Source organism: Camelus ferus, chromosome 25, assembly GCF_009834535.1.
Source record: "Camelus ferus isolate YT-003-E chromosome 25, BCGSAC_Cfer_1.0, whole genome shotgun sequence".
In the NCBI taxonomy this organism is placed as follows: Eukaryota; Metazoa; Chordata; class Mammalia; order Artiodactyla; family Camelidae; genus Camelus; species Camelus ferus.
Window position 1 is genome coordinate 23,445,745 of NC_045720.1, and position 27,865 is coordinate 23,473,609.

Genomic DNA, 27,865 nt, shown 5'->3' on the forward strand with positions numbered 1-27,865 from the left:
AAATGAAAATTGAATGAAACCCAATAGTGCCAAAGACATTCCATGTCCTGGCAATACCTAAACGCTCATTCTCTTCATTGGAAAAGGCAAAAGCAACCTGATTTTCCTTGCTGAAATGATGAAAAGTTATGCATTAGATGAGGTGACTGGTATATGATCGATGTGCTCATCAGTTAGTATCTACAGAAACTTGTAAATTAAAGATATGATGGCTTGATCACTTGCTCTGAAGATTTTGGCCCCAGTCATTGAACTTCGCAATCTGTTATCCAATTTTCACATATAAAGAGAGGAAAATACACTTCATCAACTGTACAAACAGCGATGAGAGAATGAAAGAGTAGAAAACTAACACGATGGTTCTTGAGTTGTTCAAGCTGTACTTCCAGCCAAACTGATCTTATGACTGACACACTTCCCTCCCTGTGCACTCTTTTCTTAGAATAACTCATCCTAGAGGTCGTGAAAGAAAGTCATGGACTGAACCTCAAGAAAATGGGCAACCTCTCCTAAATCCCTCCGTAACAACAGCAGGTTCTTATCAAGGTGAAGAGAATGTAACACCGTGTAAAACGCCCTGATTGTTACCACTTTTTCTGTGCCATCCAGTTTTTCTATAAAACCTCAAGACCCCAACCCCAAGATGGGCTCACAGTCTTTAAGACACTAGCCTGCTGTGACTCCCTTTGCCTGGCAAAGCAATAAAGCTATTCTTTTCTATCCTCCCAAAACTCTGACTCTCAATTTGGCTATCAGGGTACAGAGACTGGTATTTTGGCAACAAGAACACATAAAACATTTTAAAATTCTTTTTTTAAAAAATTGAGGTTAGATAGTAATCCTTTGCTTTACATTCCTCCAGTATAATAAAAACAGCATTAAAAATGATTTGAAATTAAACTTCTCCTATACTTTAAAACATATGTTAACACATGAATAAATTACACTGTTAGGTTTTTTCCTTTTCATGACCTTAACTTTTTCATTGCATTTTTTCATCCCATTATGCTATGCCTTGCTCTTTATTTCACTGCCCTAAGGAATTTTTTTTCTCTTTTTACCTACCTGCTTCTATCTGCCAATGAAAATTTTGCACACTGGGGAGAAGAAAGAGGTAAAAAAAAAAAATTCAGATACACATCCTTGACTTCCTTAATGGACGTTCAGGAGAAGTGGAAAATTTCTTTTCTCAATGTCTCTAATATGTCTTTCAAAGGAGATGAGACAGCATTAATGTGACCACAAATTTCCAACTGCTAAGATGTACACATTCACTGTGTACAGGCTTGTTTTACTGGTACACAACAGAGGTCCCGTCTCTGGGACTTACTTTTTTTCTCCATCAGGATATTTAAGCTGGAATCTTTGTCAGACTGCATCAGTGTTTCCAGAGCAAGCAGGAATGCAAACTGCGCTTTTAGCATTAGCATTCTACTTAGAACAAAGGGAGGTGCCCGGAAGCTCTACACACCAGTGCAGATTCCTCTGGTTTCCCTGTAGAGGGTAGCCACAGCTATCTGAGTCTTGGGTTCATTTAAGCACATCTCCAACTCTTGGCTCCAGACCTGAAGCTTCATACAGCTCTTTATATTTGCTGGAGCCAGTGATTCCCAATAGGTAAGTGTGCTTGTGGTGATGAGGGAGGAATATTTGTTTTGCTGGGGGGTGTATTTGGGGTCAAAGATTTGTCAAAAAATATTAAGGAAGCTATGGTTAACTAAACTGCATTTTGTAAAATGTTGCTGATTTTTCTAGAGAAAAAAATTTCTAGTTCTAGAGTTGTAAGGAATCTGGAGAAAATATAAGTTTCCAGTGAGCATTTAAAAAGCAAAGAATTCACACTGCCTGATTTATGATTCTTACAAAGAAATTTCAAGTCATGTCTTATAAAAATGTACCCTAATTTTTCAGTTTGGTAGAATGCAGCTTTCCTTTCATCAAGCCATATAAAATCACTTCCTATGTTCTTCACCATGAGTATCTCCGATCTGGTTGACAAGGAGAGAACTACTAACTAGAGTGGCATGTAGCCATTTCTACAATTGCCAACTAGAGGGCATTTGAGTGAGTGACTGAGTTTCACTGAGATTCTATCCAGGGTTTATACAGGACTCAATCATTTTATGCTGCAGGTTTTGCTTTAGAATGTAGCTGAGAAATAATGCTCTCGATCTGGAAGCATTTTGACTAAATTAATTTGAATGTGATGCTAGTTGTTTTGAGGTTGTACACACTGAATGCTTCTTTAGCCTGTGAGAGTTTATATATGCTGTCCTGGTTGGGAGCTGTCACAGATTAGAGGAAAAGTGTCTTTCTGCTGTTAAATAGAAGTGCTGTATTACTTGGTGCTGAACTATCTAGTATGCAGAGTTTCAAAAATAGCTACCATGAATTTCATAATCTGATGTACAAGTTGATGGAGATTCTTGCAGGTGAAACTAGATATAAATACAGCTGTTTTCCTATAGGCGCCAATCCCAGTTGACATTAAGTGGATGCCAACTAAACTCCCACCTCAGCAAGGGGGGAAAGGGTTATTTCCTGCTGCCCTAAAGCAGCTTTCTCTCCAGTTAGGTTTATACTGTTTTTACAGAAGTTCAGAAATCTATCCCAAAGGGATGGTGATTATAGTTACTGTCTGAGTTATCTCATTGCTCATAACATAGAGAGCTGTCATACTTGTGCTGTGCCTAATTCTTCACACACACCTGGTACCCCAAGCCTCCACTTATTTGAAGTCACATGGGTATAATAGCAAAGCAACTGCAAAGGAATGGTGCCCTTGTTGTGGACGGAAACTAACAGCAATGTTTTCCAACCTTAGCTGTACGTTAGAATCACATGCTGGGCCCTGGGCATTATCTTTTTTTTTTTTTTTTTTTTTGAGTTTCCCGGGTAATTCTAAGATTTAGTCAAGGTTGAGAACCATTGCTTTAAAAAGAATTATCTTCCTGTATAATTTTTACAAGTCCTTTGTAAATGATCTCTTGTCTTCTACGGACAGCAATATGAGATACTGGAGTGATTTATCTACTTTTGAGGGGACGGGGAGGGGGTTGTCAAGTTTAATCCAACAATCTTGAGTTACAGGGCATGATGAGTAAAATTTGTAAGGGTGCAAATGTACTTAGCTTTGAGAAGGCAAAACAAGATGTTTCGTTTAAATGCTGATGTTTTTGAACTCAGATATGGAAAAGAAAAATGAAAAAGGGTGTTCAGTTTTACTTTTCCATATTTCAATATATCGATAACTAAATATACAAAGTAGTGTTTTGAGTTATTCGGCAATGTTTATCACATGTCTGTCCCTGAGATCCATTTCAGTCTGTAGTTTGGGAAACACCCCGGCCAGTTTCCTCGTCTTGAACAAAAGGCTAGTACTTTACTTAGAGGGCTCCTGAAAGGGTGGAAGGGATGATGCGTGTTAAGATGTCTAGTGTGGTGCCTGACACACAGCAGTTGCCTTATCTAAGTTAGTTAGTCTTCCCCTTTCTTCTTCAGCTTATGAATTTTAACATTATTAAATCCTAAATTAACCTTCAGGTATGAAAAAACCACTATGTCACGTATAGTATGTTAATTCCTCTGTTATTTTTTTAGATGGATTAATTCAAAGCTTTGCCTGGACTGTTGCTATTTGCCTGTGTATTTCTTTGTAATTCATTTCAGAATAATTAAAGGAATTCAGAGTAACTAAGAAATCATGCAGAAAATGCAAGGTTTATTAGTTTGCCCAAACGTTGTTAAAAGAAAGAAAAGGGAATGACTGAAATACATCCTTATTTTGGTAACGATGGCAAATCTACTGCAGAAAGCATTTCCAGTTATATGAGTGCTCTCATATTTTTTTTAAAAGGTTCCAGGTATTGATTTGTATATATTATTTGAAAGTGTCTTTTAGTTTTGTGAAAAACCCTTGTCATTTGTTGACAAAAGTTCTTTAAAAGGCTTCCAACTCAAATCTTAACTCTTATGTATACCTCTTGCCTCTATCCAACCGAACACATGCTTCTAGCTTCTATTTTCCTTTTTCTTCCCTAACGGAGAGGGAAAGAGAGAGAGATTTTTCTGCAAAGTATACGCTGAGATCTTAGCCAGTTTAAATGCTGATAACAACTGGCTGCTGCCAAAGCAATCCACTAAATGCTAAACTGACACACTCTTCATTATACAGAAAACCTCATTCCCTCTTGGGTACCATGTCCACAGCTCAGTTTAGTAAGAAAATATTTAAGTCATTTTTAATCATACAACGTCCTTACATCAAGCTATCAATTTTAATACAGAAATGATTTACTTTTTTCCGTTTGAGTTGAATTCTTGATGATTTATGTTCTGTGTATGAAAAACGCGACACTGTATTGTGAAATTGGAGTTAGACAACTGCTACAGATAACTGAGACCCCAGAGTTAAAGTTGTTCAACTACAGTTTATTAAATACACAGCAACCTTGAAATGACAGACATTTGAAACATCCTTTATCATAATGATAACCAACTACAGGAAAACTTAATTTATTCATGTCAGTAATTGTTATCCCGAGATAGCAACTATTAATCGATCTCAGATATACACAGAAGTCGGTGCGAGAAGAGCTTCTTCTAAAGTTCGTTTTTGTTTCTGTTTTCTTTTTAATATTTCACTCATGACTGAAATTAAATAGATGGTTCCGGGTAAAAGTACAATCTAATATTAAGGGAAAGAAAAAGGTTTTCATTGCTATTCTTAAGTTATATAGTACATTTTAGCACCCAATTTATTAGTTTATTTTGACTTCATAAATGAGTTTTTCAAAAAGGTTTACACTAATAGCTCCTTTTTAATTCAAGTAAGGGAGGAACATGCTATCCTCATTTAAAACTTAAATATTAATAAAGTACCCACAGCATCTTCAATGCATATTAATTAACTCATCAGCCTAAATAAGCTGTCCCTTCTTGCAAGAAGCACAAATCCAATTTATATAAGTAAATAAATAAGTGACATGAACCCTCCCTAAATTGAATTAGAAAAGGTTTTATTTCTATATTTCAGAAAATAACATTTCTGAAACCCATAAACAAAACTAGTTTGCAACTTTTCAAATGCTGTAATTACTTTTCAGTTATTTTAGGGTAAAGTGACACTGGCCTAATTCGTGTGGCCGAAAATTAAATTCCAGTGGAACCTGGTACCCACTGGAGCTGTAAGAATATATCCGAGGAAGGCCGTCTGCCGTCTTCATTGAGTCCCTCCAGCCCCCAGTGAAAGAGATTCTTTGAGGTTCAGGCTATGTGTACTTCTCGGAGGACACATCTGAGAGGATGCTCTGTGTGTGTACATTTCTTTCTATCTCTAATAGTATGGATGATGAATATGAAGCTTATGAAATATGCACTCACATAGCCTTCCTCCCTTTTTAAGAAAACACTCTGCCACACCCATGATAGGGAGAAAACCTGAGAAGTCTGAAATAAAATTTGTCTTGAACTTAATATGACTTTACCATAAAGAATGGTTTTCTGCATATAAATTTGAGTTCACTCTATCAAAAGGAATTATTATGAGGGCAAGAAGCAACATTACATGTGAAGTCAGGATTTTCATACTGTATTACTACACTATAGATTGCAAAGAGCCAGGAGCTGCATCTAGAAGATTTATAATTTGAGAGATGTTATCTCAATCAGTTCTTTAAAAAGAACCTGTAAGATTCTTTCACCTGTGTCAGCACAAAAAGGAGAAATTCCTTTTTAAAGACTTCCTTTGATACCTACATATAGAAACTCTCTCTCTTTTTAGAGATAAATAGAAAGAAAATAATTTCTTTATACCTGGAATGATAATATATATGGAAGGAAAAAAGGAAGGGAAGCAAAGGAATTTCTAAAAAAAAGGGAAGAATCAGAGTTGTTTGCTAAAAACTGATATCTTGGCAGAGATAAGGCAAATGTTCTTCAATTTAAATTTTTATTTAAAGATATTATATTTAAGCACTGATGACAGACATGAACCACCATTTATATCTTCATTCAATAGTACTCACAAAGCCAAAAAATAATTGTACAACAGGCTCATTAAAAATAGTATTATAGGAAAAACATCATAGCAAGGGTCAAGGGGCATTTAGAAATTAAATGAGCTAGTATACATGAAAATGGTTTGTAAAGCTAAAATATATTAGGTAATATTATTAAAGTTGTATTTTCCTTTTATAAATTGAATTGCATTGAATTTTATAAATATGAAAAGTCTGATTTTAAAAATTTCTTTAAATTAGAATTCTACCTTTTTAATGTTCAATTTTGATATTTCATTGGTAGGTTGTTGCATACATATAGATGCTGGTAATAGCCCATAACAGAAGCTAATTTCTACATTATGGAAGTTTATTTATTAGAATTCTGTTCATAATTCTGTTACTGTTACTAATTTTTCTTTCATTTGGCCTAACCTCACTAATCCTCTACGTTTATACTGAAAAAAAAAAAGTATCTATGATGACCATTCATCAGCTATTAAAGGATTAATTAAAGTGCTTTTACTGCATAAGCATGTATGGGTTTCCCATGTTTCATGCATGTAGCTGGGATCCAGGCTCAGTCAACACTACTCACACAAAGACAGTTGTAATCAAAGAAAAAGCAATTTATTTAAGCTAACAAATAAATGTTCTTCATATGGAAACTGTAAAATCAATGGATGTGCTCTTCTCTGATCGTATCACTAATAGCCTCTGGCTGCCTTGCATTTCCTTGGATAAGTTGGGGAAGGGAAGTGGGAAAAGGAAAGAATCAACCCTAAGAAGCTTTGCACTGGTAGAATCTCTAACCTGCACTCCAGAAATGAAACTATATGGTGTTTGAATAAAACTTCACATAGTATAAAATCAGAAATGGCAATCTGATGTTTTCCCCTTAAAATTCAACACATTGGTATGTTTTATATAATAATATTGCATAAATGTAATCTACTCAATCAGATTTTATAGGTATTTGTGCCAGGGCCAATAAATATCTTCAATCTCAGATCTCAGTTGCTTCACAGAGTAATTAAATAAATCAAAGAAATAAGCCTGTGTTTTAATTGCCTGATTAAATTCTGCTCTGTTTTCAATGTCTCCCCTTTCATTGGCACTCAAGTGTCTATCATGTGGATGAATTTCAGTCCATTAGTACCTAAAATCTAATGTAATTATATTAATATAAATTATATAAATTATATTAATATAATTATGTTAATTATTATGTTAATTATATTTAATTAACATAATTATATTATAATTATATTGATTATAATTATATTAATATATTAAGTACGCATATTTACTATTCTTTCACAAAATACACATAGTAAAAATGAGGGAGAATTTCAAGTTCTAAACTATGGACCTTGAGTTATCAGCAGTCTTTTTCACTGTGACTGTTTCTAAGGACTATCCAACTTGAAAATAAAACACTTACTCTTCTGTGTTGCCCTAACTGAGTCTGAATTGCAGACATCTTGAGAATGCCTCAAACAGCTTCAGCTTTGCCAGCAATCATCTGAAAGAGCAGGATACGCTTTTGCTGTGTTAAATGATGCCATGAAGTCTATGTTTTTTGGCTTCATTTTTCTGTTTGAAAAATTCTGGAGTGACATCGCCCTCAAACCCACCCTTATCCCCTGTTCTCCTAGCTCATGTGCACAGGTACAGAGTTGCTGGAATCACACTGGATGCTGGGTTGAGATTTCAAAGAAAACATGCGAAGTAAATAATGACAACAACAATAAAAATAAAGTTCAAATTATCTTTGGAAATTCTTTAAAATGGCCATAAGTTCACTATTTAGCCAGTTTCCTTCTAAAATCAGAACAGGCCATTTTTTGTTAGTTAAATAACAGATGAACTTCTTGGTTTATACGTAGAACCCTTGTATAAAAAATATTTGTATCTTTAAACACTAGAAACACACACGACTCAGGGAGATGTGAGAACTAAAGAAATAGCAAATTCATGTCTCCCATTTCACTCAACTCCCAGGCCTAAGCTGGAAAATACCCGTACTATTACAAATCTCTCTCTCAAATTGAATCGTTGAATTTAATTTAAATGAGAATGTGACAAGACTCGGCTGTTTTGTCAAAAAATCCATTAGCCTCTTCAAATTACAAGGCTCACGGTATCAGGCCAGCTCTCATTAAGAGTTGCCCAGGAAGCAGTAACACGCACACAGTGAACCTGAGCCTTGGAATAAAAAAGATACGAATTTGAGTGCCATTTCTACCAGGTACATAATTTGTTACTTCAACACTCTGAGCTTCAGCTTTCTTAACTTTCAGGTGTGAGTTATGATACCCACCTCAAGCAACTGTTGTGAGTTAAATGAGGGAGTTTTAATTAAGTGAATTATAATGTATACCAATGAATGTTAGCTATTGATATTATCAGTGATAAGAATAATGTTGTTTAAGGGTTTTTTTTAACTATTACTTTAAAAAAAAAAAAACCCACAAGAGGGTAGTAGAGAACAAATCGTTTGTATACATTGTTCCAGGTGCTGCCAGGTGAAATGACCATGTTCTTGTCCTCATAATACATCTATCTACCTGTTCTGTCATTTCAAAATAAATGTATAAGCCTAAAAACATGGAATAAGCTTTCACTATTCTTAAATATCCAAATTTTACATATGACAAGGAATAGTCTGTACTAAGTATAAAATGCTTTGTTACGGAACTGTTTTAAAAGAGGAAGAGAATGATAAATCTTGCTTTGAAGCATTTTATTCATACACAGTCTTTTACATAGTTGGAAATGTTTCAGGTTCTACTTAAAACATGAATTACTTCATCTTTGTGGTACTACCAAAAAAATACCAAATTGATGGTAGTGAGGTTTTAGTGCCTTGTTTATTTAGGGAGTCCAGGTCATTATAAAACAATTTCAATAAACACCCTCGAAATACATCTAAGGGGTTTCAAGCTCTCCATCTTTTCACTCTCTGACGCACGTAATGGTCATGTATGAAAGTCACCATTATCACTGTGGTTTATCAATTCTGGGTAAAAATGAGGTGGCGTATTTAACTTTAAGAGGGCAAGCAAGCTAAAACAAGATCATTGAGTTTGAGGAGATGGGACACAGGAGATTATTGTGTGAATCTAATCTGTTTTCCAAAGGCTACAAGCGCTAGATGTAGATAATATTGGTGGATTTGTACTCTGGACTAGAGCTCAAGCTGTATTTGTAAATATATAATCTTCAGACTCTGAACAGAGCAGTAGTTCTCAATCAGGGACAATTTTGTGCCCCAGGGGACATTTGGCAATGTCTGGAGACATTTTTGACTTGTCAGGAGCTGGGTGAGGATACATGTGGGGGTGATGTGAGTGGAGGCTGGAGATGCTGCTAAACGTCGCACAATGGAAAGGACAGCCCCACCAACAAAGGGTTATCAGGCCAAATATGTCAATACTGCTGCCGTTCAGAAGCTCTGGAATAAAGCCATGAACTTCCAAAGACCATGCTGTGTCATTGGATAGTTTCCATTTCTATTCCAAGTCCACATTGGTCGTTTAGAGAAGAGCTCTCTACTAAGAACAGCAGTCGCTTTGGCATTCGTTCATCTTCCTTTTTTAAAGCAGCAGATTTTCCTGGGCTTCCATTTAAAGAATGTGCCATATTCACTCAGTTTCTGACACATATTCAGTGTGATTTGGAAACCTAGCAAGAAATGTACAAGTGCTCAGTAAAGACAATTTGTAGAAAACAAAAACAGGAGAGCAGGTTTCTAGCTTTTCCTCCCGCAAAATGGCTTTGGTGCAATCAAAAATGGGAAGTGTGAATAAAACTGCTTTTTGTTTGAAGTAGAAGCATTTGAAAGTATTGGTATAATGCCTTCAGGACACAAAATCTTCAGTTACATGATCACTTATTTAGAAATGTGATGAAGTGTGAAGAAACTGCACCAGCAGGAGGAATCATTTAAAAATTTAAAAATCTGAACGATAAGTTGCATAGAGCCTGTATGTGGCTACAAATCAGCTGGTGTATGTAGTAGAGCCTTTTGTGTTTAACTGTCACAAATCCATGGACTTCTTCTAACTTACTGAGAGCTAAAGGAGAGCCATAAGAGAGCACAGAGTCCATCTAGTCACAGGGATTAGCTGATTTGGAGGGAAAATGGAGCTTTTCACTTTTCATCTATAATTACACCTAATTTGCTAATTGCGAATCCAGCCAAAAAATAAAACATGAATTTTGAAAACCAGTAAAGCAAATAGGTCTTACCAATTTAATCTTCAAGAGATTAAAACGTCCAGTCGTGATTAAAATTACTAGAAAACTATCCATATTGACTGCTTTATCCAGCTCATTTATGCTAGTGCATGGACCCGTGCTGTCCAATATGGTAGTATTAGCCACGGGGTTATCTAGAGCCTTTGACACGTGACAGGTCTGAGTCGAGATCTGTCATAATTGCAAAATACAAAGTGGGTTTTGAAGACCTGGCTGAAAGAGAAAAATCTCATTAATAATTTTTATATTGATCATATGTTGACGTAATATTTTGGAGATGTTAAGTTGAATAAAATAAATTGTTATATTAAGTTCACCTGTTTCTTTTTACTTTTTTAGTATTGTTGCTAGAAGATTGAAAAGCACATTTTAGCTCATTATTTTTATTGGACAGCGCTGGCCTAGACCATTCAAGTTTTAATTAAGTAATTGTTTTCATGATCAAATGTGCATGTAAGAAATTATGATAATGTGAGGGAAAATGTATAAGAACACCTAGTTTGCTAATCCTTCTTCTCTGTCATAGGGTTATGACAGAGAACCCCCCTTTCATAGGATTAACGCCCACTTCCCCGTTTCCTCCCCACAGGAACCTTCTGTTTTCCCCAAACAGGTTCTTCCAAACCTCCCTTCCTACACCCAGTGCTCTTTCCTCTGTGTTTTTCTGCTCACAGTGCTCCCTTTGCCTGAGATGCCTCCCCTGCCTTATTTCCAACTCAGTCTTCAAGATCTAACTCAGAAACATTCCATCTTCATCGTGGTTTGGTTTTCTCCAACTGCAAGTGGCCTCTTCCCCTTCTGAGCTCTTTAGCAGTTAATCTGTGCTGGCCTTTCTCGAAGTGTGCTGCTTCCAACACTGGGACTGCCAGAGTTACAGTTTCTGAGGAAAAACGTTCTGTGGTTAACTAAACCTTATAGTTCTTACTTTGCACGATGCTCGCACAGTGCTTTCAATTTAAACTCTAATTAGGGGTAGGAGTGCAGAACACTCTGACCTTTTCAGTGTAGATTAGCAGCACTAAGCAAAGCCAGCAAATACCTCTAGCATTTCTTTGAGGGCAAAAGGGGTAAAATTGCTGGAGAATATGAGCTGGGAGTCAAATTGAAGACTGTAAAATGAGAGTAAAAAAGAGATCTTTAAGTTAAAAACGTACCAGGGAGAAGGAAAGACAAAGGTGAATAATAAAGTACCACCAGGTATATTTTCATTGTGATGTAAAAAGCACCTCCATCAGATATTGGTTCGCCATTTGTCAACTGTAACTCATTTTTTCCCAAAAATATGCACTCAGTACCAAATTCAAAAGCTAATTGATTCATTACTATAATCCACACATGTATTGACTAATCAAAATTAGAATACTTAATGCCAGTTATAAGAGTTAAACAGGATACCTAAGAAATGTCACGTTAGGTATAACCTAGAGAGTATTCTATCCCATTCTATCCTTCATTGTCCCTATCTCTGCCCTTATGTCCTTTTTTTATTCATATATATTTATGAACTTGACCTCCCCACCCCCAGGTAGGACATGAGTGAAGGAGACTGAGAAGAGGCTGTGTTCTATGCCTTTTTATATTTCTAGTGCCTGCCCTACTTCATTTATATTTGTGGAATCCCTGACAGTGGCGTGAAGCATTCTGTTGAAGAAAAGGGCAGCTGTTTTCTTGATTTCCACCTAAAAAATCAAAAGTGTATCTCAGGATCCAAGTTTTCCTCAATAACCCATGATAAATATCACCCATGACTTTTTTATATTGCCAATGTTTTAATCAACTGATCAATAAGTATGCATTTATAATCTACTTAGTATGTTTGTAGCCAGGTGCTTTGGGAGGGTAAAAAGAAAATAAAATACACACTTCTTTTGCCTTCAGGGTTGAGAAGACAAGGCAAATAGATAATTAGAAAACAAATGGAGAGTGGGCACTAAATTCCATGGAACATATACTTCAGAAAAGGGGAAATGGAAGCAGGCTGGAACACAAAGGAAGTTTGCAAAGTAAAGCCAACGTTGAAGGCAATTAAAGCCAAGGGCGTGGTTTACACCATGTTTGGTAGAGACCAGAGGGCCCAAGATGGTTTCTGAGGAGCGGGTCTGTAAGATGAATCCTATGCTAATGAGTCCTGTCCTAGACTCATACATAGATTAGATTCATATATGGACTCATATATGGATTAGAGTTGGGGAGAGGCTGCGTAAGGAAGACCACGTCAGAGACCGTTGGCTTTAGCCTGAGTTGGAAGGATGAGTGTCTCTCTGGGGCTGTAGACCCGGAGCAGCTTTTGAGAGGAGAACAGACAGGACTCAGTGACTGACGGGAAACAGGAGATTAAAAAATGTGGATGAGATGGTCCAAAATGACCCCAGGGGTTTGAGCACAGATAAAATAAATAACAATAGCTTATGTTTTTGAGCATTTGCTTTGTGCCAGGCAGTGTTTTGTGTAGATGTTCCTGAGTTTTATGATGTGGTTATTGATGTACGTACTAATGCTTCTCCCATTTTATAAGTGAGGAAACTGAAATTCAAAGAAGAAATGTAACTTGTCCAAAGTCACAGCTGAGTGGAAATTTTAATCCCAGCAGCCTAGATCCACAGCCTGTGCTCTTAACTTCTGAATTCTTCTCTGTCTCACATCCTAAAGAAATGGGAGTGATGATGATAAACTTGGGATGAGGAGCTAATTTGGGTTTGGGGCAGCAGTATTTCCAAGTAGACATCTCCAGGTAAGATTTCGAGATGAAAGACTTCCGCTTGGACAAGCTGGAAATCTAAATTTCACAGTAAGGACTGCAGAGAAGTGAGAAGTTCTTAGGAGAGAAAAATACAGCAGAGATCTCACAGACTGCAGTCTTCCCAGAGGAGTCACTTCTCGGAGGGGCTGACTTTTTAGAGCATGCGTATTGGTAGTTCATGTTAAATGACCCTACACAGTGCTCTATCACACATCCCTATTATGGCAAAACATTTGAGCACCCACCCTTGGTATTTGTAACTTGTTCTCCATCGTTTTCACTTGGTAATAGAGCTGATGAAAAGTTCCTACTGGGGGAAGAGGCAGCTCTATCATATTCTAGTTTGCTTCTTATACCATCAGCATGAACTTCTGTCTGCAGTTCTTTGGCAGAAGATTCTGGAAAGCCATTTCTCCATTTTGTTGAGTTAACATTATCCTGTGTCCTCCAGGCTCATGTAAAACGCATCCTGTTTCCATGCACTGTGCACAAAAGGAGGACGCTGCTGTCGGAACCTGCACTGTGGGTCCCTCGTCCCACTGCATTTATATAGGTGGCGCCAGACATCTGATTTAGGAGCTAAGTTATGGCACTGGTTTAATTAAACGTATTTTTATTTACAAATTGTCACCTAAGCATTTTCTTTCCATCCCCAGTAGTTTCTTTAACCGTTCTCCACCTCAGCCAGAGAATTCCTCTGCCCTTTGGAGAAGACTGACTTTGTCATAACTTTCTCAGGAGTCAGGAGGTGCTTCCTCAATATTCATTTTCCAGCATGTGCTGAGTGGATGAGTTTGAGATCACTGTGTCTGTACCCCAGATGGTGTGCACACTTCTGTCCCAAACCCACTCAGCCATTCCCTTTCTGTATTTGAATTCCTGAAGATTTAGTCTCCTCATGCAATTTCCTTACTCCTTTTTTTTTTCACTATTTTAGTTTCTTTTTTTCCTTTTAATTACCTTAGCGTCAACCTTCTGTTTTTTCTTATGCTTCTTGGGATCTGACAGGGAGAATTTTACAGTATTTCTAGAATAAGCCACTATCTGTGTTCTCTGTATGTTTCCAGAATTTCCTTTCTGTATATATTTTATCAAAGCAATTCATATTTTTTCAAGCTCCACTCATTGTGGAATGAGGACCTCCCTTGTATTTGTCAAAAGTAAAAGTAGCGGGTAGGGGAGTAGGTCAAGAGGTAGAGCGCATGCTTAGCATGCACAAGGTCCTGGGTTCGATCCCCAGGACCTCCATTAAAAATGAATAAATAAAAGTAAAAGTAGTATCTGAGTCAGAATATATACCCAATAAACATTTGCTTAGTGAGAAATTTAATTTGTAGATTAGAGTCAAATAGTAATGTCAGAAATATTTATGAATCCTTGTCAAGTGAGTAGAAAATGTTAATTAGTATATCTTATTTATTTTTATTTAGGTTATTGCTTTTAACTTATTTTTAATTCTTATATTTTCATGTTAAATCACTTTATTGTTTTCTTTAACCTTGAATTAAAAGTTTTCTTCTGCTTGATTAGATAATAATTTTACAAACAGGCTGGCCACGTGACATTTGGAAATACATTCTCATTTAGGCCATGAGAAATAAACTTTTGCATTGAAAAAATGGTGAGGGTGAATACTGAAATATCAGATAACAGTTGGGAACCACAATTGGATTATTTGAGATAAGACAATACTAACAGCCAAGTACTCGGTCCAGAAAGTTTGTGATATACTCATCTTTCCCATTGATATAAATAACTAAGTAGATGTTAAAATAACTTGTAACTGCTCATCACCATGCTGATGGACCCATTCATTATAAAAGTAAATAGAAAAAAAAGAAAGAATTTGTAGGTAACTGTGGACCAACTTCCTTCCTAGCCTAGCAAGAAGAGTTTCTACTTTCAGATTTGTAAACAAAATATATGGTTCTGGTTTTAGTTTAAACTTGAAATCAAGTAGAAAAATGTCTTTCTGTCTATTTCTTATTAAAATAAATGAAGCCAAATGGATAGTGCCAGAAGATGGCTCAGAATTAGGCGTATTTTAGAGTCATTTCATCAGAACTATTTGGATGATTAACTAATTGGCTGCTTGATTCATCAACATTCAGGTTGATAGAGAAGCAAAATTATTTTTTGTCCTTTTCCATGCAGCATTTATATTTTCACATGACAAATGTACTTAGGATCTTATCAATATAATTTTTTTAAGTTGACTTTGAGAAGCAGCTATACAAAAACACCTACCTCTGTTTCTAAAAGTAATGAATAGTAAATATATATTTTTCCCTTCTCATGCTGACAGTTCACAAGATTACACCTAATTATAGGGCTTGACAAAGAGCTTTATGATTTGGAAGAGAAGGAAATAGCTAAATGAAAAGAACAGAATGGCTCTTGGTGTGGGGAGAGTTTAAAAATGACAGTCAGGGGTGAAGGGCTCTCATGAATCTGGTGATGGGGTTGTGACTGGTAAAACTTACTGCTTATTCTCTGCACAAAAGAACAAATTCAGATTGGGCCACTGTAAAATGTAGTGCTGCTTTTGTTGACATCGTGGGCTCCTTGTTGGAAAAGGACAATGTAAATAAACACATAGGCAGTGAAATGCAACAAAAAGCTATTGGCTTTGAAAGTCTCTACCCCTGTTACACTGGAGAACTTCTATTTGGTGATCATGAATAGAAGTCTGATAGGTTCAGGGACGAACAAGAGGCAGCAGATCGTCAAGTTGTGTGTTATTGCTATACTGGGAAACACAATGGCCATACTGGAAATTCACTTGGCTAATTTTCTCTCATCACCCAACTGGGAGTCCATCATGGAACAGACTTGGACAAGACCACTTTGCTGAAAGCAAACATAAGTCTCACCCACGTCATTGGGGAAGTTGTCAAACATGAGCTAATGGTCACTCACTAGAAGTAGAGCAAATCCAGTACTTTTCCGTCTTTATGAATGGATCTGAAAATACAAATGATGGCAAAATGATGTATATGTTCTGTGTGGATAAGACTCCTTTGCCAAATGTTAAATTACTGAGTTCAAAAGAGGCCAAGCAGGTGAGTGCAAGGTTTGAAGAAAATATAATTCTTAACACAATGTCAGAGCTTGGAGTGGATGTAAATAAAAAGCATATTGGTTTTGGGAAGGGGGTGGGAAGGGGGAGGTGGAGGTTTAAGAGGTACAAACTATCAGGTATGAAATAAGCTACAAGGATGTATTGTACAACATGGGCAATATAGCCAATATTTTGTAATAACTGAAAATGGAGTATAACCTTTAAAAACTGTGAATCACTATATTGTATGCCTGTAACATATAATATTGTACATCAACTATACTTCAATTTAAAAAATATATTATAAAATAAATACATAAATTTTTTTTAAAAAAGAAAAAGATTGAATTCAAATAAAATAAATATAAACCAAAATTTTAAAAATTATTGGTTTAATGGGTGACAGTATTGGCTCTCATCTTCAAATAAAGAGAGAAATTCCTGACCTGCTCAAGAAGGAAATGCCCTTCTGAGTTTCAATACCTTTGTCTTAGTCACCACTTGGAGAGCTAGCTTCTTTGAACATGTTTAAAACACTGGCTTTGTTGACATTTTTGCCACACTTCTCTTTATACCTAATATCAAATAGCCCTCACTTGTCACTGTGAATTAAAATTTTAGCAGAATTTGTAGAAGACTGTTTAACAACACTTAAGAAAGCAGGTGGAATGCACCAGTTCGAGCATAAAAACAGGGCAGACAGGGCCCTCCTCATGCTTTCTGTGTGAGAGCCCCTGTTTTAAAGCATGGTCTGTGGGAAAATCCCAAGTTCAGGCCTGCAAATGAGAATCCAGAGCTATCTGACGTTGCTAACTAGCCTAGAATGTGCCCCTAGCCCTACTCACCACTGAAATGTGAAAACCTACTCTCCAAATGCCATTGTCTTGCACTCAGTGACTTACCGGTGAATGCGGAAAGAAACCCAGAGGCAGCACCTTCCGGTAGGATCAGACCAAATGGCGGATAGTGTTGTGATGGAAAACTTTAGGAAAAGAGTGCTCATTTATAATAACGTTATTCAAAAGTGGGGGCATCACATTTTGGAGATCTTTGTAAAGAAGATGCATCCTGGTTGTTTTAAATTATCAAATATAAATAGAGGACCAACACCGAGCGTGCCTTAAAAGCATATGCAGTCAAAGAACTTGAAATGTTTATTAATCCCTTTGAAGAGCTGCTGCAATAAAATCACGTGGACACTTCCCAGTTGGCTCGAGAATGGGATTGCTCAAAGGTTTCAGGCTGAAAAGCCTCACACAGCTCTCCAGGCAAGAAGTTTGGCAGTGGTGCTGAAAAACTACAAAGACATATTCCCCGATATTTATCATATGATTTGTATTCCGCAGTCATTTCCAGTTTCAATGGCAACAGTGGAAAGGAACGGATGAAGTCAGGTTACAGAAATAGAATGCTTGAGAAAGGGCTTGAATATCTAATGCACATTTCTACGGAAGGCCCAATGCCAGGAGTATGAAACTACAGGCCTGCTGTCAACTTTTTCTAATTAAAGCTCACCAGGACAAACAAATTCCCTTTGGCAAAAGACCCTCAGAAAAAGAAAACCTCCGTTTTGAAGGACAGCCATATTCCTTCTGGTAAAAAAGAAACAGGATTTTCTGCTCAAGCCCCCATTATCTCTGGCTTTGTTTGTAAATTATGGATAAGCGATTAATCTATCTATAGTAAAGCATAATAATAGAGCCAAAGTAGCAAAGTAAAATGAACTGAGTACATTTCCTACCATTAAGGGGTTGTTGCGTGTCCATTTAATTTTTAATGTTTGTAGGAACAGGAGTACCCTGTGGGAAAGGAATTCAAGGGATTTGGCCAAGGGCGCAGGGGGAGAGGGGAGCGGGAGGGAAACTTGCTCGATTTTCACTTGACCATATTTCTTAATTATAAAGAAAAATACAGCATGTGGCCTATATTGATAAGTAGCATTCTTTTGTTATGTTTGTTTTTCTGTGTTTTCATTCTTGCTTTATCTTAAAATATAGCTTAAAGCTAGAAATCAAAGTCTTAATATTAAACAGGTCATGCCATTATCCTGTAAGTGTTAAAGTGATCATATTTTATTTTGTTACTTAAAAGTTGCCCAAAAGGATGCAGCATGGCTTAGTATTTGGGTGGAGTTTACCATTCTGCCTTTATTCTCCGCGGCCGTACAACAGTCTAAACACTGCTTGGGGCCCTGTGCGACGGCACCGAGTGAGATAAAAAATCACATCTGTTCCTGCTACCGACGCAAACTACTTAAATTTCTCCCAGTACTTCCTGGAGTTCTTGGTATATAGCCAAGGAATCAGTGAATATTTGTTGGATAAATGAAATCACTTACTTATAAAAAGTCTGGCATTCACAAGATAGGATTTGCAGCCGTGAAAGTATAACTCTGAAAGGCAATTCTTAGGTGACCATTATGGAAACTGCCTAATTATTATTTGCTTCAGCTCCATGATGTTTAGTGATGAATAATCTTATTTTAAAACAGTGTTTGTCAGATCTCCCTTATTGCATGATTAAAAGCCAAAAATGAGAACCGGAAAGTTCCTAAGTCTATACTTACTCCCCATTTGCCACATTTCACAGTCCTTTCCTAGAGAGGTGTTTCTGAATTTAGAACTCTGTGGAGAGGAATACTGACATTAGCGAAGGCAGAAAAAAGTAGTAATTTATACGGAAAAAACAGTTATTTACCATGGGAGCTATAAGCACATTGGTTTTAACAAGTCACACTTCTATACTTAGTAACTCAAGCATTAGGAAATCAGCTGCTCTCAAGTGTGTTTTAAAAGGGTTTGTATCATGGAGTTTTTTAATATTCTCTTGCCCAAGTTACTACTTATTATAAATTTTTACAAGTCTCAAAACAGATCTGCTTAAATCTGATAAGCATTTGAAGAAGTTGCATTCTCCTGAGTTTATTTATAAAGAAAATAATAATAAAAATAAAGCAATGCAAACATGAATATTTTAAAATATAGATGCCATTGTTTTTTGAAAAATAAATCCTAATCTAGAATTGTTTTCTATTTTAATAAGTCAAATAAATGGTAGGGGGAAAACAGCAGGAAAAACTAAGAAAGAATCATGGGAATACTTTTTCAGAGAATTCTTTGAATTCTCACTCAAGAGAAGTGGGTTCATTAAAATAATGAAGCTAAGATTAATATTTAATAATAAATAAGATGAAATGTATGTATTTTCTGTGGCAGAAGCTTTTCAAGTTATATCAATTTGGAAGTCATTATTTCACTTGATCACTAAAAAATTCTTTTGAATTGTTCTTCAACTCATGCTACAAACCCAAGAGCTAACACAGCCTTTCGTGTTTATCATATCTTTAATATGGTTTTATCTTTCCTTAATACTATACACCCATGTAGTTCCAGCAGAAAGAATTTCAAAGTCAGAAATCATTGTCTTTTGTTTCACACTCAAGACTGGAGTAAATTCCATGACTCTTAACGAATCGGCTTTTCCAGTGAGCACATCTGGAGGGCAACAGGAACTGGACGGTAGTGGTGGTGGGAGATGGAGGTTTGAGGTTGGGAAGTGTTGTGAATAGAAGGAACAACACTGGTGAAAGTCAAAGGTAGAATGCAAGAGTTGAGTCACCACAGGTCTTGTAGGCCGTAAGTTAGTGTATGAACTTTATCTTGAGGGCAGTGATGAGCACTGAAGGGTTTCAACTGGGGCCAAGGGATACAGAGTCGGGGGTGATCAGATTTACACTTTAATAACATCATTCTGGCCACTGTTTAAAAATGTACTGAAGGAACAAGTCTGTATGCCAGGTTAGAAGTGCAGGCAGCAAGAAATGGAAGAGAAATGAACACATTTTAAAGATAATTAAGAGGTAGTGCAGATATGGGTTAGGTTCCAAGTTGTCGTAAAGGTGAGGGAGAGAGACGAGTTGAGAGTGTCACCCAGCTTCCTGAGTCTGCATGACGATAGCGTTTATTAACTTAGGGAACACGGGAGAGATCAGCTTTTAGAGGCAGTGTGGTGAATTCAGTATGTAATATAGTGAGTTTGTTGACCCTGTGAGTTATAAAAGTTGAGCAATCCAGGTGGATTTTGGGATAGTTACGGAATAAAGATTTATAGAATTTATGGATGATCTGCATATAAATAGTAGTTGAAGCAATGGAAAAGAAAGATGTTACCTAGGGAGGGAAGGTAGGATGAAAACATAGGAGGATCAAAGTTAGAAATTAAGGAACACCAATGTTTAAGAAATGGCCTAAAAGTCAGAAAGAGGGTCAGCAGGAAAGAACAGGAGGGTTGTGTTACAGAAGGAAAGTGGTTTTCAAAAATGTGGCAGTGTTTATGCCAAAGACTGATGAGAGATCAAGATTCAGATAAAAACTAGCCAGTAGATTTAACCGCATGGTAGTAATTTGTGACTTTGGGCAAGAGCTGTTTGGTAGCAGGGTGGGTACAGGTACTTGAGTGGAGCAGGGAGGGTGTGAGACGTGGGAATATAGTTTTTATTGTTTTTCTAAGAAAAGTTGTATGATGAATGGGGAGAAGCCACTGGGTATTACTAGAAAAATACAAGAGTTCAGGGAATTATTTATTTCCTTGGGTGGGAAAGGTTTCAGCATATTTAAATGCTGATGTGAAGTGTCTGATAGAAAGTAGGTTAAAGTGATCAAAAAAAAGAATAATAGCTAATAATAACAGCTAACACTCACTGAATGCTTAAAATATACGAGGCGTTCTTCCAAGTTCTTCACATATATTAACTCCTCTTATGTTCACTGTGGTTCCTCATTTTGCAGATAAGGAAAAAGAAACCTGGAGAGTTAGAAGGACTAACTGATGGGATAACTTTCCTTAAGAGTTGGAAAAGGGTAGAATCCAAAGCCCAGGTTGTCCAGAATAGGGACAACTTCCACTCTACAGGACCAGATGTGGAAAGGATGGGGTGGAGGCAGGTGAATTTATAGGTTTGAAGGCCAGAGATCGAGAGAATTCCCTTAATAGCTTCTATTTTGTCAGTCAACCAGGAGAGAAGGGCATTTGCAGAACATGAGATGAGGTGGGTAGGCTGGTAGGTTGGAAGTGCAGAGAAGGGTTCAAACAGACCCTGTACAGAGTAAGAGAGAACACTGTCTAGGGAGCATAAATGATTGCAAGCAGCCCTGAGACCCCGCTGCAGTTACAGGGCGAGTGCTGGCAGTGTCATTCATCTGTGGGGTTGTGTGGTTCCTCCACACTCAGCTCCAGGCCAGAGGGGAGGTAGTGCTGGTAAGACCACCCAAGAAATATCCAGAAGTTCTGGACTTTGGAGGCAAACCAAACAGGTCAGGGTATGGGGAACGGCAGGGGAAGAGGTGAGGGCACTTACTTGCACCTTCTGTAGAAGCAGAGTATAATTATACTTCATTAATCAGGTGCACAGGGGATGGATGATATCTGAAGATTAAAAAATAGATATTGGTGAAGGGTATATGGGAACTCTTTCTGCTTAGTTTTTCTATAAACCTAAAATTGCTAAAAAAAAACATAATAAAGCCTATTAATTTAAAAAATAGACCTTGGAATAGAAGAGATAGACTGTCTGAGTATGCGTTACTATATGACTGCATATGACTTACAATATGACTTACCTTGCTTGTTTACACTGGCTCAGCAGGTAAAGCAAAAGAAAGGAGGTTGGAACTATTGTCTTTCATATGCTCATTATCCTGTACTTACTGAATATTGATTCCATTCATTGGTACTCAGTTATGTGTAGCCTTAAACTTTGACAGTTTTCTGAAAGTTTGAATAAAGCCACTACTTTGGTTTGTTGCAAACCAAACTTTTATCTGTGAGAAGAATAATTTACTAACGAACCAATAGGTGGCAGTATAACATGGTGTTGTTGAAATTTTAAATAATTGCTAATTAGTAAAATAACTGATTGAAGCACCAGGTACTGTGTGTGGTGCTGTGCTAGGTAACTAAAACCCTGAGACAAAATCCCTTTCTTCCAGAAGGTTAGTCAGGCAGTAAAGATTCAAGGGGGAGTCCAAAACTTCTCTCTCAGCAGTCCACTGGAGACCAGTATGTAGGGCAGCAGAAGTCTCTCAGAGTGGAAAGAAGGTGGAGGGGGAAGGAGGACAAAGTGGAGGGGGGGGGGGCGGAGGGTGGAGAGGAGAGGAAAGAGAAAGAGAAAAAAATTCTGAAGGAGCCAAAATTATAATAGTACCCTTTCAACACTCAAAATTTACCTCAAAACTCACCCCTGGAACTCTCAGAACCCAGATTAGACTGGCAAGCCCTCAGGTCACTCATCTGATGTGGTGTTAACACAATGCATGCTGTAACAGCTTATGGCCATGAGATACCTGGGGAAACACTGTTCATCTTTGAATCCTCTAGAACCAGTGCCTAAGCCAGTGTCTGACTCAGAATAGAAACAAAATAAACATTAATGGATGAACGAATGTATGAATGTGTGTATGAATGTATGTATGAATGAATGAATGAAAGGTATTTGGCCATTTATCATGCTGTTTACTCTAACCTTTCCATCTGCCCTTGGGAGGAAAAGTCCTGTCAACTTCTTTTCTAAGGAAAAATTAAGCTTCTCACTTTGTATCTCATAAGCCATCTGGGAAAAATTAATTATTTCCTTTTAATGGCAGTTAAAATAAAAATCTTTAGGATGAGGAGAATGTGAAACAAGCAAGCAGGAGGCAGCAGTGGTGACTGGAATGGTTTGGACCTGAGAGAGAGGATGCCTATTAGGCTTCAGCTATGTGCCAGACATAAATGGTAGGCTTTGCATGTATTCTTGTCTGATCCTTACAACAGTATTATGAACTAATTACTGTTGTTAAGCCCGTTTTATAGGTGAGAAAAATGAGGATCAGAGATGTTAATTTGCCCAGAGACATTAACTGGTGCAACCTGATCTCTCTTCTTTCCTTCTTTCCTCCCGTTTTTCCTTTCTTCTTTCCAATCTTCCTTCTTTATTTAACTAGCACACACTTATCACCTGCTGAGTCCTTGAGGGGCTCAACAGCTTGTCTAAGGTGACAGTCAGAAAGAGGTAAAGACGGACTCAGATCTAGGCCTGCAGAACTTGAGAATCCATGTCCTTTATTAAACTGCATTTTTCCATTCTGGAGCTCTGCAGACTTCGGGAACCTCATTTCACTTTCTTGCTCTCCCTTGAATTAGCATCACATGATGGCAAGCCAGTAGCTGGACTTCTGAATAGAAAGGGACTCAGGTGTTTTGCTACCAACCTCTGAGTTGAGGTTATTTCTCCAGTCTGGAGTTTGCTGATTCTCCCCTACCGGTGCTTCCTGAAACTCATGGCCCATACAGTAAGCACCAGGGACCTGGGAAGCCATCCTTGTGCTCTGAGCTTCCAACAGCAGCCTCAGCTGTTTGTTAATGTGCTGAGAGCCTCTTATATCAGATTAGCACCCAATCAGAAGACAAACAGGAGGTGAGTAACTTCATGGGAGAACACTGGGTATGCATGCTAGCCTACCGCAGCCATCCAGAAACAGCCAGACGTGATGGCGTCAAAGGCCTAAAATGCTGTATGTCACTTAGAATCGTATTCTCATTTTAACAGTACTGTTTTTGATGCACAGTAGATAAGCCTGAGAGCAAATACACAGAAATGCTAACAGAAGGAATATGGATAATGGCGTTTGGACAATGAGATGATGAGTAATATTTTTCTTTTATTTGCCAGAATTTTGACAGTGTGGTTTTAGTACCTTTAAAAAGAAAATATTAAAATTATCTTTTTAAAGCATTTGTTTTCTCTTTAATGAAACAGCATTCTAGAAATAGCTAGAGAGGACACATGGGCAGATAAACAACATAGGCCAGATCCCCAAATTCTGAACTCATCTTCTTAACAGATTTTTTTCTCCAGTGGATTGGAGAGGATCAACAAGTACATAGCAAGGGCTAAATGTACTCACTAGGTCACAAGATACGGGGTGATAAAGGAAAATGGGTCCCAGGAATGGCCTAGGAGGTGGGAATAAAGCAGCCATCAGAAGTCTCCTCTGCTCCACAACAGCAGAGGTAACCCCTCCAGCCCCAGCCAGCAGATCAGCGGGCTCCCGCTTCCACGTTTCCCCTTGGCTCCTCTAGCTGCCATCATAGTAGTTGGCCTCTAGGGGCGCTCTGCTCCACTTTGCAATATTGCTCTTGCCCTTCGAGTAGACGATCTCAAAAATCCTCCTCTTCCCCCCAATCTTCTATCAGAAATAAAGGCAGAATTACTTTTTAAAATTAAAAAAGAATATTTAAAGTTGAAGGGAAAACAAATGCAAAGTCATGGAGATAAATTATATGAGAACAGATTCTTTTATCTTTATGTAACTCAAATCTAGTCACAGATCTGCTTTCTGGGAACCCAGATTATAAATTTCTTTTCTAAGCCTAGACTGCTGTGGATGATGAATGAGTCCCTCAGAACCTGAAACCTGAGGTACTTGTTCTGCCACTGCCAAGTCGGAGGAGGATCTCAGCCTTCACTCATCTTCCCTCTAGGTAGTGAGCTGCCCCACTGGGTTCAGGCAGCTTTCAAATGCCCTGTCTTTGCCATACTTTCTGGTCTCTTGGTCTCCTGGGAGAGGAAGGTGCTTTTCTCTTAGGCCCAGAATTCAGCCTCTGGATTTAGGCCATCCTATGCCTACCTTAGATACAAAGATGACTTTATTTCCCTTTTCTGTAAGTCTGTAAACCCACAGATCTGCTTGTCTTGTCCCATTGTACGAAACATTTTGTTAAGTTCAAGGTTCAGTTTCTCTTACTTTTTTACAACTGTACTTTCCAGAGCATCTTAATTCCAGTCATTCTAATCTACTGTCCTGAAAATTATACACCTACTTGTCCATCCATGTATCCCCCGTTTGTTCAGTACAATCACCATACTTCTTTCTGTCTTTGGCTAATATCATCTCCTATTCTCACAAGTGGACAAAAGATCACAAACAGTGGACAGCATTTGGGGAGGATTACCTCATGTCTGCTCCCCTGTCCAGCAAGCAGAAGACTGTATCCTAACCATCCTCCAAAGCTCCCATCCCCAACCTGTACCACCTTACCTGGACTTTCCCTTCATTCCTGTCCTTCATCTGAGAGATGTCTCTGAAAACACATCTGTGGAGCAGAGATCATTGACTCAGTCTGAACCCAGTGAATGTTCAAGCCAGCCTGGCCTCACCCACTACCCTGTCTGCCTCAGGTAGTCTCTGGGCCCCCTCTTCAGGGAGAGATCTTGCAGAATTCTACCCATTACAGTTTTACAACATCAAAATCCCTTAACCATATAGTAACAACAACACACATACAATAAGAGGAGGGTTGATCACTCACACATGCCTTTACGGGAAAACGGGCAGCTCTCTCCGTGGTAAGAAAAATACAGGTCTCTACCCCACCATAAAAAAAAAGAAAAAAAAATCCCAGGATGCCCCAGAATGCAGTTTCTTTTCTTCATGACGTTTGTAAAGCACGTCAGCTGCTCCTTGTTGCTGTGCAGATCACCCAACATCGGGTCACTGAGACAGACGGCAGCTTTGGCTCGCCAGCTGATAGGATTAGGAGCTGGTGCTTTGTCAGCCCTGCCGAAGTCCGAGAAAGCCCCCAGCACACGCAGGTGAGCTGTGAGAAAGAGCGGATGCAGGGGACTGGCCGTGAGGTATCTTGGGTGCATGGTTTCAGACGTTTTCTCTTTGGCTGTGTGTTTGTATTGTCTTTTCTGTGAAGTTTGCAATCTAGGGGGTTCCTATCAATTAAAAACCTGTTCTTTATGACGTATCTGGTTTCAGGGACTGACAACATATGCCTCACAGGATTTTTGTGAGGCTCAAATAAGATTATACATGTGAAAGAGCTCTGAAAATCTCAAGCTGTGTGCAAACAGAAGGTAGGAATCATTTAACTACAGATTTCACATAAAGAAACAAATAATTTATCCCAGATCTGGGGACATAATTACATAAGTACATCCCTTTTCTCCCAGTCTACAATACCCTATCTCCCCTGTTCTTCTTAGGTCTGGGCAGGGATGTTATTTATAATCTTGAAGGATTCCAGCCCTCTGAAGTAGTTGATATTTTCTAAAAAAAAAAAAAAAAAAACCAGCATTACTTTCATTTCTGAAGGAAAAGCCACAAAATTGCAAAACCAGACAATAAATCAGTGTTGAAGTAGAAATGAAAATGATTCATGAGAATATTTTAAAGCAGATTAAAGAGGACTATATAATATGCTGTATTAGATTATATTTCTTTGGTGGCAGAATCCAAGCATTTTAAGACATTTCTCTTACTGACATGAGAAACATTTGAGTGAAATTAAAGGCAACATAGATATTAGCATTCGTAAAACTTGCCATTTAGAACAGTGTAAAAACAGGCTTGGGTTCCAAAAGTACAGAACTAAGAGGCGTTTGAACACTAAATCATCAGCCTTTCCCTCAGCAGGGTTGCTATGGTGACAGCGGGGCTACAGCGGGCCTCACTGCCTGCACTTCGCAGTAAAGGCTTTCACTGAGCACATGTTGGATTTTGTAAGGCACACAGCACATCATCAAATACAAAGACATATTGGAGGCAGCTTTATCTGAGTTATTTTGTAAAGAGAAGTTATGTGTGTCTTCTTTATCCTGTACTGATGGCCCCTTAGGGGTTACAGAATTCACTCATTCATGCATTCATTCATTTGATTGTTATATATCGAGTGCCTACTGTGTCAGGACCTGTACTAGGCACTGCCTACATCCCTGGTAAAGACAGACAAATAAGTAGGGAATTCTGATACAAGATAGTAACAGTTCTCCTGGGTTGAATTAAATACAGGTGTCCTGGAAGTATGTAAGAACTGATCTTGAGGGATCAGGGAGGTTTCCTGGAAGAAGCTGTTTCTAAAATGAAACCCAGTGTATCTTTTGGAGTTGAGGAGGATGGGTGGGTGGGGTACAAGAAATGCTCTAGACAAAGAGACTCAAGTGTGCAACAGTCCCGCGGAAAAAGAGAACATGATACCTCCTGAGAACTGCCAGTTTCGCAGTTTGAAGGTATCCATTTGTAAGGGGAAGGGGAGTGGCAGGGGCGCTGGGTAGCGAGTAGGTGGGGATAGTGAGGGAGCGGGTATCTAGAAGAAAGATAAAGCCAGATCATGAAAGGCCTTTGGGCCACATTAAGGAGTTTGAATATTACTTGGAGAATAACCAGGAAGTCATTAATGAGTGCAGATGAAGAAGCATGGATAGATTCAGCCTTTCAGAAAGGCCTTGTGGAAAAATTGCAAAACTGGCAAGAAAGGAATAAGAGGCAAGACTGCAGGCAAGACAGCTTTAGTTAGACCACTATTGCAATAATCCAGGATGTTTGTGGTTTAGATTCTAAATGAAGATAATGGAGTCAGTGGACTGAAGTAGTCAGATTCAAGACATTATTTCTAGGGTAGTGTGATCATTTGTGGTTTCTGCTGTGTGAGGGCCACGTGAGGGAGAAGTCAGGAATGACTCTGAGGTTCTGACTTGGACAGCTCAGTGGCGGGTGTTTCTGCTGTTAGGTCCCCAGATTTAAGTCTCAGTTCTCCAGAGGAAACTCAGAAGCACCATAACAGTTTGACCCTAGCTGTTTGCTCCTGTCTCACTGTTTTTGTCCTCAGGCTCATAATTTTGGAAATAATAGATTGTAGGAATCATCCTGGAACATCAGTTTCCTGAAGCCCAGATCTAAGATAGCTCTGGATATAAAAGTATGAATTAATCGCCTTTTCCTAAAGAATCCTAAGATTACCAACTTCACTGCTTAAATA

At 38.1% G+C, this 27,865-nt stretch overlaps 1 protein-coding gene across 5 annotated transcripts in view; it reads left to right on the forward strand.

Moving 5' to 3' along the window:
* The window catches only part of SYBU (syntabulin), a 104,264-nt gene that overhangs the window by 8,517 nt on the left and 67,882 nt on the right, over positions 1 to 27,865 (forward strand). Inside the window, exon 1 of one of the 5 annotated variants that reach the window (XM_032467663.1) lies at positions 25,290 to 25,694. The exons of 3 other annotated variants lie outside the window; for them this stretch is intronic. In XM_032467663.1, coding sequence (XP_032323554.1) covers positions 25,506 to 25,694 — 189 coding nt within the window. In that variant the 5' untranslated portion in view covers positions 25,290 to 25,505. Of the gene's footprint in view, positions 1 to 25,289; positions 25,695 to 27,865 lie in introns of those variants that run through there. One more of the 5 variants, XM_032467662.1, reaches the window with a different exon arrangement.